Source organism: Panthera leo, chromosome A1 (assembly GCF_018350215.1).
Source record: "Panthera leo isolate Ple1 chromosome A1, P.leo_Ple1_pat1.1, whole genome shotgun sequence".
Classification (NCBI taxonomy): Eukaryota; Metazoa; Chordata; class Mammalia; order Carnivora; family Felidae; genus Panthera; species Panthera leo.
This window is the reverse complement of record NC_056679.1, coordinates 22,744,905-22,760,743: the sequence shown is the minus strand read 5'-3', so window position 1 is coordinate 22,760,743 and position 15,839 is coordinate 22,744,905. Positions and strand designations below refer to the sequence as shown.

At 36.1% G+C, this 15,839-nt stretch overlaps 1 protein-coding gene across 1 annotated transcript in view; it reads left to right on the top strand.

The window, feature by feature from the left end:
• Positions 1 to 365: 365 nt before the first annotated feature.
• The window catches only part of RB1 (RB transcriptional corepressor 1), a 170,095-nt gene continuing 154,621 nt past the window's right edge, over positions 366 to 15,839 (top strand). Inside the window, exons 1-2 of the mRNA XM_042915907.1 lie at positions 366 to 642; positions 3,373 to 3,499. Of these exons, the coding sequence (XP_042771841.1) occupies positions 515 to 642; positions 3,373 to 3,499 (255 nt within the window). The 5' untranslated portion in view covers positions 366 to 514. The remainder of the gene's footprint in view (positions 643 to 3,372; positions 3,500 to 15,839) is intronic.

The following is a 15,839-nucleotide window of genomic DNA, read 5'->3' as shown; positions in this document are numbered from 1 at the left end:
ACACGCTTGATATTCCCGGCGGGGCCTGAGCTGCGTGCAGCCCCAGATCAACCCACAGATAAAAACGGGGCCCAATCTCACGCCCCAGACTGTGCAGTGCCCCGTTACCGGCACCCAGGCCCGGAGGGGAGAATTTCGAGTAGAGACACGTCCGGGCGGCGGCGGCGGCTGCCTCAGAGAGAGTGCCTCGGCCCAGGCCCGGGGGGCCCACGCCCAGGCCGCCCGACCTCACGCCCCCGCCCAGCACACCGCTGGGCGCCCCGGTTCCCTCCCGACGCCGGCGGGCCCGGGAGCCTCGCGGACGTGACGCCGCGGGCGGAAGTGACGTTTTCCCGCGGTTGGACGCGGCGCTCGGTTGCCGGGCGGGGGAGGGCTTGTCCGGTTTCTCTCAGGGGACGTTCAAATTATTTTTGTAACGGGAGTCGGGAGAGGACGGGGCGTGCCCCGAAGTGCGCGCGTCCTCCTTCCCCGGCTCTTCGCCACCACTCACTGGCTCCTGCCCTGGGGGGGAGTCATGCCGCCCAAAACCCCCCGGAGAGCAGCAGCCGCAGCCGCCGCCGCCGAACCCCCGGCGCCGCCGCCGCCCCCTCCTGAAGAGGACCCCGAGCAGGACAGCGGCCCCGAGGACTTGCCTCTGCCCAGGTGAGCGAGCGGAGCCGCGGCGGCCGTCTCGAGAGAAGGGCGCCTCGAGAGTGCGTCGGGGCGGGCACCCCAGCGTCTAGGCGGGGGCGCGTCTCCGCCGGCTGCCGCGTCCCGGCGGCAGGAGGGTTCTCCCTTGTCCCCCAGCACCGCGGAGCGCCTGGACGGGGGTGACAGGGGTCTGGGTTCGCGAGCGAGGGGAGGGAATCCGGGAAGGGTCTCGGCTCCAGCTTGACAGGTGTCGGGCGGGTGGGGCTCGGGTCCCTGAGCAAAGTGACAGGTGCCGCCTTTCCTCCTCCAGGCGGAAAGGCTCGCCGGCGGAGGGTGTTTTTGAGGCGCCATCGAACGCAAAAAAGAAAAATGACTGGCTGGTGTCTGGTGGAGAGTTTGTCTCCTGTTGAGATTTGTAACATTTCGGTGGTCGTGTTTGACTTTCTGTCTTGGTCTCCTGAGATGCAGCAGCTGAAAGTGTTTTCCTCTGGGCGTGCACTGCATCCGAAGCCCAGTCCTGGAAATGCCAACCAGGAAAGCTAGGGGACGTGAAGTGCAGGGTTCTGCGTGTCAGTTGCCCGCAGTGTACTCGGCTGAGGTGCTTTGTGGCGTTTCCTTGTAACAGTGCTTTGAGGTCTTGGGGATTCAGAGCCATCAGTAGCGACTGGAGGGTCATAACACTTGAGAGGAACTGGCGTATGGGCAAAAGTTTTGTGAGACGTTTAGGCTAAGTGCTTGAAAGTTTCTGAACTTTTATTCCTGTCGCATAAAACTCTTCTATGTTAAGCTTCAGCATTTTTCATTCTTTCTTACATTTTGCCTTTGAGCCAGACAACAAACATCCTTGTGTTTCTCTCTCTCTCTCTCTCTTTCTTTTTTGTTTGGGTACAAAATTAGTGATGTTCACGCGCTCACATTAAACTTTTTTCTTCCCCAAGTGGGATCTAAATTTAGGCGAGTAGAACATGACAGGGAGATATTTATTGTACTGCGACATCCTATTTTTCTTGATTGTGATACTTTATGGTTAAAAAGCTAAGATTGAAAGAGTATGATTGCCATTATTATTGTCAGTACTGGTCCTACTTTGAGACTACATGTAGATTGCTGGGAAATGGAACTCCTTTCTTTCCCTCACCACTTCCTCTCCATTTTTGTCCTTTACCAAGTCCTTTTCTTTCAACTTTCCAGATACAGAGTTCAAGCATATTGCAAAAGATAAGAATGGGCTTTTGGGATGGTTTGTGAAAGGCTATTGAAAATACATCTGTTTAAGTGGATTGTCTTATGGGTCAGTTAAAAATCATACTATTTAAAAAAAAAAATCTGAAACGTTCTGGGAGAAGACAGAAGTTTAATTTCTGATTAAGCTCTGATGTATCCAATACTTGAAAGTTGGCATTTGGAAAAAGCAGTAAATATACCTTAAAGAATCCCCTGTTACCCATAGAGCTTTGGAAGCATTCTCAATTATTGTAGGGTAGCCAGAAATACTGAAATTATGGCCATCACTTGGGAAAAGAAGGCCTTTCTTCCCTGACCCAACATTGTTATTCATCTTTAAATGGTGGAACTACCAAAAATTCTCCTGTTAAGTCCAAACCATGCAAAATACACTGTACTCTTGATTATCCTTACCCACAAAAGTTTTCATTAGTATGGGCAGTTCAGCTCTGCAGATTAGCTGCTTAGCAAGAGTAAAACTACTGGCTGGCAGTCTGAAGCCTAGCAATTTGCTTAGGGGTGGATTCAGGGCCTACTCCACCTGCACTTTGCAGTGAGGTTTTTGCTACCTTGACAGTTGAGATCTTTTTTTCTGTTGCATTTTATCTGGCTTAAGTGGTGCAGTTAGAAGGGAAACCTTCACTAGGAATAGCATTTCACCCCCAGTGGTGGTGTAACCAAAAGTTAATTATGTTTTGAAGGAGGGTTGGCAGTCTAAAATAGCGGTCAAGGGCATGGGTTATGGAATTAAACTGTTGGGTTTCCCACTTACTGGCCATTGCCTAGTTGAGTACTTTAACTTCTCTGATTTGGTACTTATCTGTAAAAGAAGAATAATAAGAGTGCTTATCTAATAGGCTGATGTGCATTTAAGGTACTTTGTACAGGGTTAGTGTAAATACTCAAAAATTAGTAGCTATTCCTCACACTAATTATTATTAGGTGTGAGACATTAAATGAATGAACAGGAACTAGCCAACAAGAAATTATTGACTACCTATAATGGGTAAGGAAGATTGAGGAGAAAAGGATAAAATAAGCATAGCAATACTTTATGTTAATCGTTACATAAGAAATGCTAGTAGGTAGAGAGATTATATGAGATATTGGTTACGTGTAGACTGCATTTTAGCAAAGTCGCTGATACTAAATTGATTCTGAAATATTATATATGGGCTTTCCTCTTTTTGCTGTTACTGTCATCCCAGTTTTCCCATACAGCTTTAGCTATCATGCTTACTTCCTTTTACAAAGCTATTTTTTTGTGCTGAAGTGTATGTGATTCACCAGGCCAGCAAACCTTTTTCATTGTGTGGTATTTTTGCTGGAAAGACTATGAAAAAAGATAAATATGTTTAAAATTCTACCTGTAGTTTTCTTCAAAATAAATAAGATTTTAAACTAGTTAGTGATGCTTTTTTTCAGAACAGTGCTGTTATATGCAAACCATTGAAACAAATATTTAATTAGTTTGATTTGTAAGTATATGCCTATTATATATCTATTTTTATCTGGCAGGCTTGTATTTGAAGAAACTGAAGAACCTGATTTTGTTGCATTATGTCAGAAATTAAAGATACCAGATCATGTCAGAGAAAGAGCTTGGTTTACTTGGGAAAAAGTTTCATCTGTGGATGGAGTGTTGGTAAGGATTTCCTTAACATTTTTTGAAAAAAATTTTCTCGTTTAAAAAATTATTTTGGAAAATAGAAAAATATAAAGAAAAGAAAAGCTAGTAATAATTCTGTTATCCAGTAATAATTATGTTATTCTGATTAGCATTAAAAAATTTTTTTAGCATTAAAAGTTTTTTTTTTAAATCTCCCCATATAAACCCCTCCAAAGTATTTTAAAGCAAATCTTAGATGATATATTTTATTCATATACTTTACTCTGGTACAAAGAGTTATTGAAAAGCAAAGCCATACCTTATAAAATAATCTTTAATATTTTATAAATTTAAATAAATTAAATTTAAATAAATTTAAATAAATTAAATCAAAATTTAAATTTAAATAAGTATTTAAATTTCCTGATTGTTTCAGAATTAGTTTTGTTAGAATTTAGAATCTTTGATAGCATTTGATATATTTCTTCCATTTTTTTTCTTTTCAGAGGTGTGTGTGTGTGTGTATGTGTGATACTACTAACACCAGCAAATAATTCCTAGTGCTTTATATGTACTGGAGGAATATTATAAGCATTTTGCAAACAACCCATTCAGCAATCCATTGAGATATGAAATAAAAAAATCTTTGTTTTACATGTAAAATTTTTAGAAGGTGATACTGAAGTAGAGTGAGGTTAAGTAACTTGACCAAGGTCTCTGGCTAATAACATTTAGAACACAGATTTGGGATCATACGTGTAGTTATACATAGTTACATATAATGGTTTTGTATCTTGTTATACAATTTTTTTCTCAACATGAGCATTTTATTGTTAAATATTTTATGATATTTAATAATATAGTTTCCGATGGTACTATAATATTTAATACATTAGATATATTTTGATTTTTTAACTCTTACTGTTATTGGACATTTTTCCCCCCAACTTTTTGGCACATAAAATGATGTGATAAGCATCCTTATTCAGAAGAATAATGCCTGGCACAAAGTAAGCCCTTGATAATTTAATGAGTGAAACTCTGATTGTTAGAATACATTTTGAATTACTGTGTCAAAAGCTATGAATATTTATAAAACTTTTGATAGTTAAATTACACTCTAGACAGATACTTTTAATGAATTTACTTTTTAACAGCATCATATTAGTGTACATATCTGTCTGGTTTTACTGATCCGATTAACACAACAAAATATGTTTTTGTATATCATAAAAATATTTAAGACCATTACAAAATCTGGTATCTTAGTCCATTTGGGCTACTGTAACAAGATACCACAGACTGGGTGGCTCATAAACAACAGAAATTTATTTCTCACAGTTCTGGAGGCTGGGAAGTTCAAGATCATAGTGCTGGCTGATTCTCTGTGTGAGGGCCTATTTCCTGTTTCATAGACAGTGCCATGTCACTGGCCTCACATGGTGGAAGGGGTGGCAGCTTTCTTGAGCCTCTTTTTAAGGATACTGGTCCCATTCATTAGGACAGAGCCCTTGTGACATGATCACTTCCTAAAGGCCACAACTCCTAATACCATCACATTGGGCATTAGGTTTTAAGGATATGAATTGTGGGGGATTGTGCACAAGCATTCAGTGCAATAGCATCTGGTAATAAAAAAGAGAAAATGAATCCAATTTCAAAGACCTGAATATAATCTGGAACTCCTTACTAAAAAATGAGGAAAATTGAAGTATCTTGGATGAATGACTTTGGTATTATCGTCCCAAAGGATCTAATGTATATTTTCACTGTATATATTATCGTCCCAAAGGATCTTGGGTACTTCATGTAACAAAGTTTTTTTTGTGCATGTGCAGTTAAAGATACTCATAGCTCTGTCACCTCTCACTCATAAATGCTAGGCTTTTAGTTTTCAGAAAGTTGGAAAGGAGTAGTAGATTATAGAGAGAATTGGTGAATATATTTTCCAGTTTATGAGTGGGTTATGTTCCCAGTCTTTGTAAGTACAATATAGTAGTTAGGTTTCCAGGCTAGTTCACGCAAAACTTTTTTTGTACTGAACTATAACAGTAATAGTTTTCATCATTGAGGCCCTTTTAGGCTTCAGACTTGACTACAAGTACAAATAAATATTACTACTTTCTTACCCTATGTTTTTTCTCCTAATGGAGCTGATGAGGGGACTAGGGGATGTGAAATTATTCTTGGTGGTATGCTGGAGGAAGACAAGGAATTTCATGTTATCTTTGGGATATTGGGTACTTTTTTTTTTTTTTTTTTTGCAGGTTGTATGACAGAGGCGGGTATGGTATTATCCTGTTGTAAATACCAGACATTTATGTAGAAATATTATTTTAAGAGATATTTTACTTTTTGAGGGTTGGCCTGAGAATTCAACCTCTGTTTATACAATATCTAAGGGAGAATGTAACAGTGTGTGCAGACAAGTGAATGTAATGACAAAATTAACCAGTTTCTGATGCAGCTGTTCTGTTCTAGCTATTCTAGATAGCAGTTGGTTATCTTCTTTGAAACAAGAGAAGGAATTTAGTAACTCAGGGAACTCTGGAAACTGAAAGTAGGTGATATTTATTGGAATAAAGGATGGTTAAGAGCAAGGATTTGTCATCAGACTAGACTGACTCAAGTCTCAGTTCTACCTTTTACTACCTCCATGAGATTGAACAAGTTACCTAAAATCTCCAAGTCTCAGTTTTGTTATTTGTATAAAGGATTAACAATAATTTCTGGATCTTGGAGTTAAAATGTGGGTTAAATAACTTTATGCATACAAAACACTTGTTAGTGTCAATGAAGGCCTATATTAAATCATGCAGCCAGAATAATTTGACTTAAGGATTACCCTAGAAAATTTTATATTAATATAATTTTTAAGAGAACTTAAGAATCAGTTAAAATACTTTAATTTTTTAAAGTTTTTATATAAATTCCAGTTCGTTAACATGATTAGTGTAATATTAGTTTCAGGTGTACAATATAATGCTTCATCACTTACATACAGGGTGTGGTGCTCATCACAAGTGCACTCCTCAATCCCCATTACCTATTTAACCTATCCTCCCACTCACCCAGACCAATTCTGTTTCTTGGTTTGCCTCTCTCTCTTTTTCCCTTTGCTTATTTTTAAGTTCCACATATGAGTGAAGTCATATTGTATTTTTCTTTCTATGACTTCACTTAGCATAACACTCTCTAGCTCCATCCATGTAATTGTAATTTTTATGTCTGAGTAATATACTATTGTGTATATATACCACATATTTATCCATTCATCAGTCGATGGACGCTTGGGCTGTTTCCATAATTTGGCTATTGTAAATGCTGCTGTAAACATTGGGGTATACCTTTGAATTAGTATTTTTGTATTCTTTGAGTAAATACCTAGTAGTGCAGTTTCTGGATTATAGATAGTTTTATTTTGAACTTTTTGAGGAACCTCCATACTGTTTTCCTGAGTGGCTGTACCAGTTTGCATTCCCACTAACAGTGCATGAGGGTACTCCTTTCTCCACATCCTTCCAACACCTGCTGTTTCTTGTGTTGTTGATTTTAGCCCTTCTGATAGGCATGGGGTGGTATCTCATTGTAGTTTTGATTTGTGTTTCCCTGATGATGAATGATGTTGAGCATCTTTTCATGTGTCTGTTGGCCATCTGTATGTCTTCCTTAGAAAAATGTCTATTATGTCTTGTGCCCATTTTTATTTTTATTTTATTTTATTTTATTTTATTTTATTTTATTTATTTTTTTTTGTGTGTGTGTGCCCATTTTTAAATTGGATTATTTGTTTTTTGGGTGTTGAGTTTTATTTGTTCTTCATATATTTTGGATACTAACCCTTTATCAGATATGTCATTTGGAAATATATTCTCCCATTCCATAGATTGCCTTTTAGTTTTGTTGATTGTTCACTTTGCAGGAGCTTTTTATTTTGATCAAGTCCCAGTAGTTTATTTTTGCTTTGGTTCCCTTGCCTCAGGAGACCTGTCTAGAAAGAAGTTCCTATAGCCAGTGTCAAAGAGATTACTGCCTGTGTTCTCTAGGATTTAGATGGTTTTCTGTCTCACATTTTGTCTTTCATTCATTTTGAATTTATTTTTGTGTTTGGTGTAAGAAAGTGGCCCAGTTTCATTCTTTTGCATGTTGCTCTCCAGTTTTCCCCAGCGCTCTCTTCACCTCTTCCATTTGGTGAAGAGACTGTCTTTTTTCTATTGGATATTATTTCCTGCTTTGTTGAAGATTAATTGAGTATATAGTTGTGGGTTCATTTATGCATTTTCTGTTCCATTGATCTATGTGTCTGTTTTTGTGCCAGTATTATACTGTTTTGATCACTACAGCTTTGTAATATAACTTGAATTCTGGAATTGTGATACCTCCAGCTTTGCTTTTCAAGAAAGGATAAGAACCATATGATCATTTCACTATTTGTAGATGACATTGTACTCTATATAGAAAACTCGAAAGACCAGCAAAAAACTGCTAGAACTGATACACGAATTCAGTAAAGTCACAGGATACAAAATCAATGTGCAGAAATATGTTCCATTTCTGAACACCAATAATGAAACAGAAAGAGAAAATAAAATTAAGGAATAGATCTCATTTACAATTGCACCCAAAACAGTAAGATACTTCCCGAGAGGTGAAAGACCTTTATTATGAAAACTAGAGAACACTGAGGAAAGAAATTGGAAGGACACCAAGAAGTGGAAAGACGTTACATTCTTATGGATTAGAAGAAAAAAATTATTAAAATGTCTATACTACCCAAAGCAATCTACACATTTAATGCAATTCCTATTAAAATACCAACAGCATTTTTCACAGAGCTTAGAACAAACAGTCCTTAAATTTTTATGGAACCATGAAAGACCTCAAAATAGCCAAAGAAACATTGAAAATAGTTGAATTTATAAATATATGTGTAATGATTTTGATGTAATTTTGGTAAAACTTAAGGAAAGTTTGTGGTATTTTGTCTAGAAAAGTGTTTTTTCCTTTTTGCATAAACGTTTAATGGATGTAATATTAGTGATTGTTGTCATTACATTAGATTTTATTCATACTGCATATAACATATAAATAAGGGACTTTTCATTAAGAAATTGGCCAGGAGTTTTGTTCATGTTGGGATTTACAGTGAATCAGTTAGAATTTTGATTTTTCTTCTGCATCTTAAATCATTGCATGGTAGAGTGGAGAAGACCTTGGACCTTGAAGCAGGAAAGTTTTTTTTTTTTTATTTTTTTTTTTTTTTTTTTTTTTATAAATTTTTTTATTTATTTTTGGGACAGAGAGAGACAGAGCATGAACGGGGGAGGGACAGAGAAAGAGGGAGACACAGAATCGGAAACAGGCTCCAGGCTCTGAGCCATCAGCCCAGAGCCCGACGCGGGGCTCGAACTCACGGACCGTGAGATCGTGACCTGGCTGAAGTCGGCCGCTCAACCGACTGCGCCACCCAGGCGCCCCGAAGCAGGAAAGTTTTGATTGTAGTAGTTGTAATGTAGCTGTAGGATTTTAGATAAATTGGTTGATTCTCCAAGTCTCAGTTTGTTCATCTGTAGAGCAGAAATGATGCCTGAATGCTGTCCTCGTAGGGTTTCGTGTGTCTGTGTCCATTCAAGAGCTATGAAATATATTGCCCTTGATAGAGGCATTGTTTTTGTGATATGGGTCATTATATTTAGAAAGATAATTAAAATGAATAGTTTGGAATTGGAGTAACAGTAGCCATTCCATGTAAGTTATACTGCAGACATATGAAGAGTCATATACTACAGACATACGAAGAGGTTTTTTTAATAAACTTAAAAAACAGAATATTTAAAAATTAAGTGTAATAGAAGGCATATACCTGTTATTTTCTAGTTATTAGTACTATATTTACCCTTTCTTTTTGAATATGGTGCTCATATTCTGATTACGTGTGAGTATTGCTGAGAAAAAAAATCATTTAAGAACATATATGTGAATGTTATATTTTGTCTTACAGATAGAGGCTATTTGCAACTTCTTTTATTTCTGATTCTGCTTCTAAGGTTAATTTTTTACATCTTACTATGGAGAATTTTAGAGATTTATAAAAATAGGTTAATAGTGTGAACTCTCATATACCTCTTAACCAATTATAAATCATGGCCAAACTATATTTCTCTCTGATTCCAGATTATTTTAAAGTAAATTCAGGTTATGTTGTTTCACCAATAAATATCTCACTATGCATGATCTTTTATTCTTTTTTTTTTTAAAGTTTATTTATTTATTATGAGAGAGAGAGAGAGAGAGAGAGAGAGAGAGAATATCCCAAGTAGGCTCTGTACTATCAGCACAAAGCCCTGTGTGGGGCTAGAACTCATGAACTGCAAGATCAAGAGTGGGATGTTTAACTGACTGAGCCATCCAGGCACCCCTTCAGTATGCATTGTCTTTTTAAAAAGTGACTTCTGTTCATCACATCTAACAAAATTGGTGCAAATTTTCTATTATCGGATATCCAGGGTTCAAAATTTCTCGATTATTTATAATTTATTTTTCATGTGCTCTAATCAGGATCAAAATAAAGTTCATATATTGTGATTGATTGACTTCTGTCTTAAATCTCTTAATCTGTAGGTTTTACCTACCCCCTTTCTTCTCTTACAATTTAGTTGAAGAAACTGGATTGTTTATCCTGTAGAATTTCCTACAGTGTGTATTTTGCAGATTGCATCTCCTCCATTGTTTAACATAATTGTCTAATTCTCTGTATTTCCTGGAAATAGAGCAGGCCTAGAGGCCTGATCAGATCCTGGTTTGATATTTTCTGGAAGAAATACTTCAGAGATATTTTTGTGGATCCCAATTGGCAGGCACATATCTTGTTAATCTTTCTCTCTCTTTTTTTTTTTTTTTTTGATGTAAGCAATTATTGATCACCATTAACTGGATCTATAGGAGTTGCTAAAACTTTATCGTTCCTCTCTCAACTATTAGTTGTAATTCTGTAAAGAGAAACTTTCCTCTATTAACTGTTCTTATTCTAAAGTGTAGTTTATTCAGGAAAGGAAGGCTAGATGAGAGATTTATGGTTTGCTTTTACTTACTACTTTTTAAACTAAAAATTTGTAAGATCTTCCAAAGATGGCCCGTGATTATAATCATCTTTTTAAGTATTATGTTGACTGTACCAGTAGACCAGTTGGAGTACATACATAGGTGTTGAATAAGATCTTTACTCAATAATTGACATATTTTATAATTCGATAATGTTATATAAATGGGATCATACATTATTTAACCTTTGGGATTGGCTTTTTCAGCATAATTCCCTGGAGAATAATTGAAGTTATATATCAATATATTAGTTTGATAGGGCTGCTATAACAAAATACTACAGACTGGGTGACTGACAGAAATTTTGTCATGTTTCTGGAACCTGGAAGTCCAAGTTAAGGTGTCTGCAGATTTAGTTTCTTCTGGGACCTCTCTATTTGGCTTGCGGATGGCTGCCTTCTCCTTGTGCTCTAAAATGGTTTTCCTGTGCACACACTCCCTTGTGTGTTTGTGTGTCCAAATTTCCTGTTCTTATAAGGACACTATAATCAGGTTGGATTAGGGCTCACCAAATGTCCTCATTTTAATTTACTGTACCCCTTTTGAAGCCCTGACTTAAAAAAACAGTCACATTCTTGGGTACTTAGGTTAGTACTTCAACATACGAGTTTTGCAGGGGTGGGGAGCACAAGTCAGCCCATTGCAATTTATTATTGTTGTTTAGTAGTATTCCATGGTATGGCTGGACCACAGTTTGTGTAACCATTCACTCATTGAAAGATACCTGCTCTCTTCATAGGTTTTAACTGTTGTGAATACAGCTGCTTTGAACATTTGTGTATAGGTTTTTGTATAGATACCAGTTTTCATTTTCCTGGGAGATAAATAACCAAGAGTTCAATTGCTGGCCGTATGGTATGGTCATGTAGGTCATATGGTGTGGTCATATATGCTTAATTGTGTAAGAGCTGCCAAACTTTGTTTCAGAGTGGCTGTACCATTTTGTATTACTATCATCAATATATGCGTGTTCCAGTTTCCCAGCATCTTTGCCAACATTTGGTGGTTTTACTTTTTTTTTTTTAATATTAGCCATTTTTCTCAGTATGTAGTGATATCTCATTGTGGTTCTAATTTACATTTTTCTTATGGCTAATGGTATGGAATATTTTTTTAATAGACTGTTTAGAATAGTTTTAGGTTCACAACAAAATTGAGCCAAAGGTACAGAGATTTCCCATATTCCCCCTGCCCCCATAAATGCTTAACCTTTTCCACTGTCACCATTCCCACAAGAGTGCTACATTTGTTACGGTTAGTGAACTAATACTGACACATCATTATCACCCAAAGTCCATAGCTGCTGAAAGTCTTCTAAATGTGCTTATTTGCCATTTGTTTATCATCAGTGAAATGTCTCTACGTTTTTTGCCCATTTTGAGTTTCCATAGGTTTTTTATATTCACAGCTATGTCATGGGTGAATAATGACAGCTTTATTTCTTCCTTTCTAATCTTTTTGCTTTTTTTTTCTTGTCTGTTGCACTGGCTAAGATTTCAATACAGTGTTGAATAGAAGTGCTAAGAGTTCCTGCTCTTAGAAAGAAATCATTCTGTCTTTTAGCATTAAGTATAATGTCAGGAGTAGGTTTTTCTTAGGTGTTGTTTATCACATTAAGGAATTGTCTTTCTATTCCTAGTTTGCAGAGATTTTTTTATATCAGAAATAAATGTTGGAGTTTCTGAAATGTGTTTTCTGCATCTATCGTGATGATCATATTTTTCCTTTATTAGACTATTGATATGATGAGTGATATTGCCTGTTAAAACAACTTTCCCTTCTTGGATAAATTCCACTTGATCATAATATAGTATCCCTTTCATATATTGTTGGATTTGATTTGCTAAACTTTTAAGAATTTTTGTACTATGTGTTTACAAGGGATATTGGTCTGTAGTTTTCTCTTTATGGTTATGGTTATGGGTTTTTTTTCTAGTTTTTTTTTTTTTCTACAATTTTTGTTGGACGTTTTGACAGAATAATTCTGGCCTTATAGAATGAATTGGGAAATTGTTCTCTTCAATTTTTTCATAGAGTTTGTACAAAACTGATATTATTAAATGTTTGGTAAAACCATAACCATATGGGTCTCAAGGTTTTTTGTTTTTTTTTTCTTTTGTGGGAAGGTTTTTAACTACAAATTCAATTTCTTTAAATAGATATGGGCAATTCAGTTTTATTACTATTTTAGTGAGCTTGGGCAATATATGTTTTTCAAGGAATGTGTCCATCTAAGTTGTTGAACTGGCAGAAAATTGTTTATAATCTTTTATTATTGTATTTAATTATATCTCAGTATTACTTAATAAACTTTACTCTTAATATATTTTATTTTATATACTCTTATATATTTTTTCTTTATGTATATATATATTATACATATTTTATACATATTATATATTATACATATATATATTATACATATACATATATATATTATACATATATATTATACATATATATATTTATGTATATATATTATTCTTTATGTATATATATTATATTATATATTATATTGTATATTATATATATATTATTATATATAATATACAATATAATATATATATTTTATTTATTTATATATTTATTTTATATACTCTTATATATTTTATATACTCTTAATATATTTTACATGACATGTATCATATTATGCATGATATATATATAATATATATATAATATAATATATATATATTTATATATATATATAAATGCATGATGAAATTATTCTCTTTATCCCTGTTTTTTTGCTCTGAAGTCTTTTTCTGTTAAAAAAATTTTTTTTAATATTTATTTATTGTTGAGAGAGAGAGATACAGAGTGTGAACGGGGGAGGGACAGAGAGAGGAAGACACAATCTGAAGCCAGCTCCAGGCTCTGAGCTTTCAGCACAGAGCCTGATATGGGGCTTGAACTCATGAACTGAGACATCATGACCTAAGCCCACCAAAGTTGGATGCTTAGCCAACTGAGCCACCCAGGCGCCCTGAAATCTTTTTCTAATATTAATATAAACACTTAAGCTCTCTTTTGACAAGTATTTAGCATTGTATACTTTTTTAAAAAAAAACTCTTAACCTCTTTGTATCTTTATTCAGTTGACCCTTGCACAACATGGGTTTGAAGTAAGTGGGTCCACCATACCTGGATTTATTTTCAGTAAATATGCTACAGTACTATACGTGTATTTTCTCTTCCTTATGATTTTCTTAGTAACATTTTCTTTAGTATATAATACATGTAACAAATGAATTATGTGTTAGTCGACTGTATATATTATCAGTAAGGCTTCTGGTCAATAGTAGGCTATTAGTAGTTAAGTTTTGGGGAAATGAAAATTATAGTTGGATGTTCAACTGCACAGGGGTCAGCAGCCTTAACTCCCATGTTGTTCAAGGGTCAACTGTATTTAATGTGGGTGGGTTTCTTGTAGGCTGCATATAGTTGAGTCGGTCTTTGCCTCTTAATTGGGGTTTTTAAATTGACATTTAAAGTGGTTTTTGAAATGGTTGGGTTTAAATCTGCCACCTTGCTATTTGTTTCTACTTGTCTTATTTTTTCTTTGTCTCTTTCCCCTCTTTTTATGACTTTGTTTGGATTGGCCATTTTTTATGATTCCTTTTTTGTCATTTGTTGGCTTGTTAGCTATAACTTTTTTGTGTTATTCATTTCAGGGTTTATAGTATATATTTGAAACTTTTCATAGTCTATTTTCTTTTTTTTTCCTCAAGAGAAAGAAAACAGTTTTATTTTTGAACAGGCATTAAACCAAAATGTGATGCCTATCACAAGTAATCTGCTGAGAGACTTCAAAACAGAAGGAATCTCACCCTTTTATAGACAGGCAGTGACAGCCCATTACATATATGCTTTTGAGATAAACAAGAAGTAGTCCTCACGTAAGAGGACTCGACAGTACCATTTGTCACATGCAGTTCACTTTAGATTCACTTGGTAATGAGGGTGACGATCTGTGTTAGTTAATTGGCTTTATCCAAAAGAAAAAGAAATTCCTCACATTTTATGACAAGAGGTAATTTTGCCACCTACAGCACGGTACCTGCTAAAGTTAGGATCCTACTGTCCTACAGAGCCTGGGAGATAGTGGTGCTACCTTCCTTGATGGTTGCATTTCAAAGAGATGGATCCTAGGTCCTTGAGAAAGACATCCCTGGGTCAGAAAGCTGGCAAGAATCTTACTTAGCTTTTAAAATACATAACAGAAACAAGGAGTTTACAATTAAAAGTTTTCTTTTTTTTTCTTTTTTACATGTTTATTTTTGAGAGAGAGAGAGAGAGAGAGAGAGAGAGAGAAAGAGAGAGTGAGCACGAGCTGGGGAGGGGCAGGGAGAGAGAGGATCCGAAGCAGGCTCTGTGCTGACAGCAGAGAGCCAATGTGGGACTGAAACTCATGAACCATGAGATCTTGATGTAAGCAGAAGTCAGATGTTTAACCAACTGAGCCACCCAGGCGCCCCTATAAGTTTTCTAAAGTATATGCTCTAAGAAGAGAGGGGAAATCACTTCTCTTTTTTTAAATTTGCATTTATCCTTATACCTGTCACCTCCTTTATCTCTTCTTTTTTCTTTTTTTTAAATTTAAATTTTAATTAGTTAACATACAGTATAGTATTGGTTTCAGGAGTAGAATTCAGTGATTCATCACTTACATACAACACCCAGTGTTCATCATAACATGGCCTCCTTAGTAACCATCACCCACCTAGCCCATCTCCCACTCACCTCCCTCCATCAACTCATAATTTGTTCTCTGTCACTAAGAGTCTCTTATGGTTTGTTTCCCTCTCTTCTCTTCCCCTGCTTTCCTATATGTTCATCTGTTTTGTTTCTTAAATTACACATGAGTGAAATCATATAGTATTTGTCTTTCTCTGATTGGTTTATTTTGCTTAGCATAATACTCTCTAGCTCCATCCATGTCATTGCAAATGGCAAGATTTCATTCTTTTTGATGGCTGAGTAATATTCCTCTCTGTGTGTGTGTGTGTGTGTGTGTGTATGTGTGTGTGTGTGTGTGTGTACGTACCACATCTTCTTTATCCATTCATCAGTCAGTGGACATTGGGTTCCCTCCATAGTTTGGCTATTGTTGATAATGCTGCTATAAACATTGGGATCCACGTACTCCTTTGAATCTGTATTTTTGTATCCTTTGGATAACTACCTAATAGTGCAATTGCTGGGTTGTAGAGTAGCTCTATTTTTAACTATTTGAGAAACCTCCATACTGTTTTCCAGAGTGGCTGCATCAGTT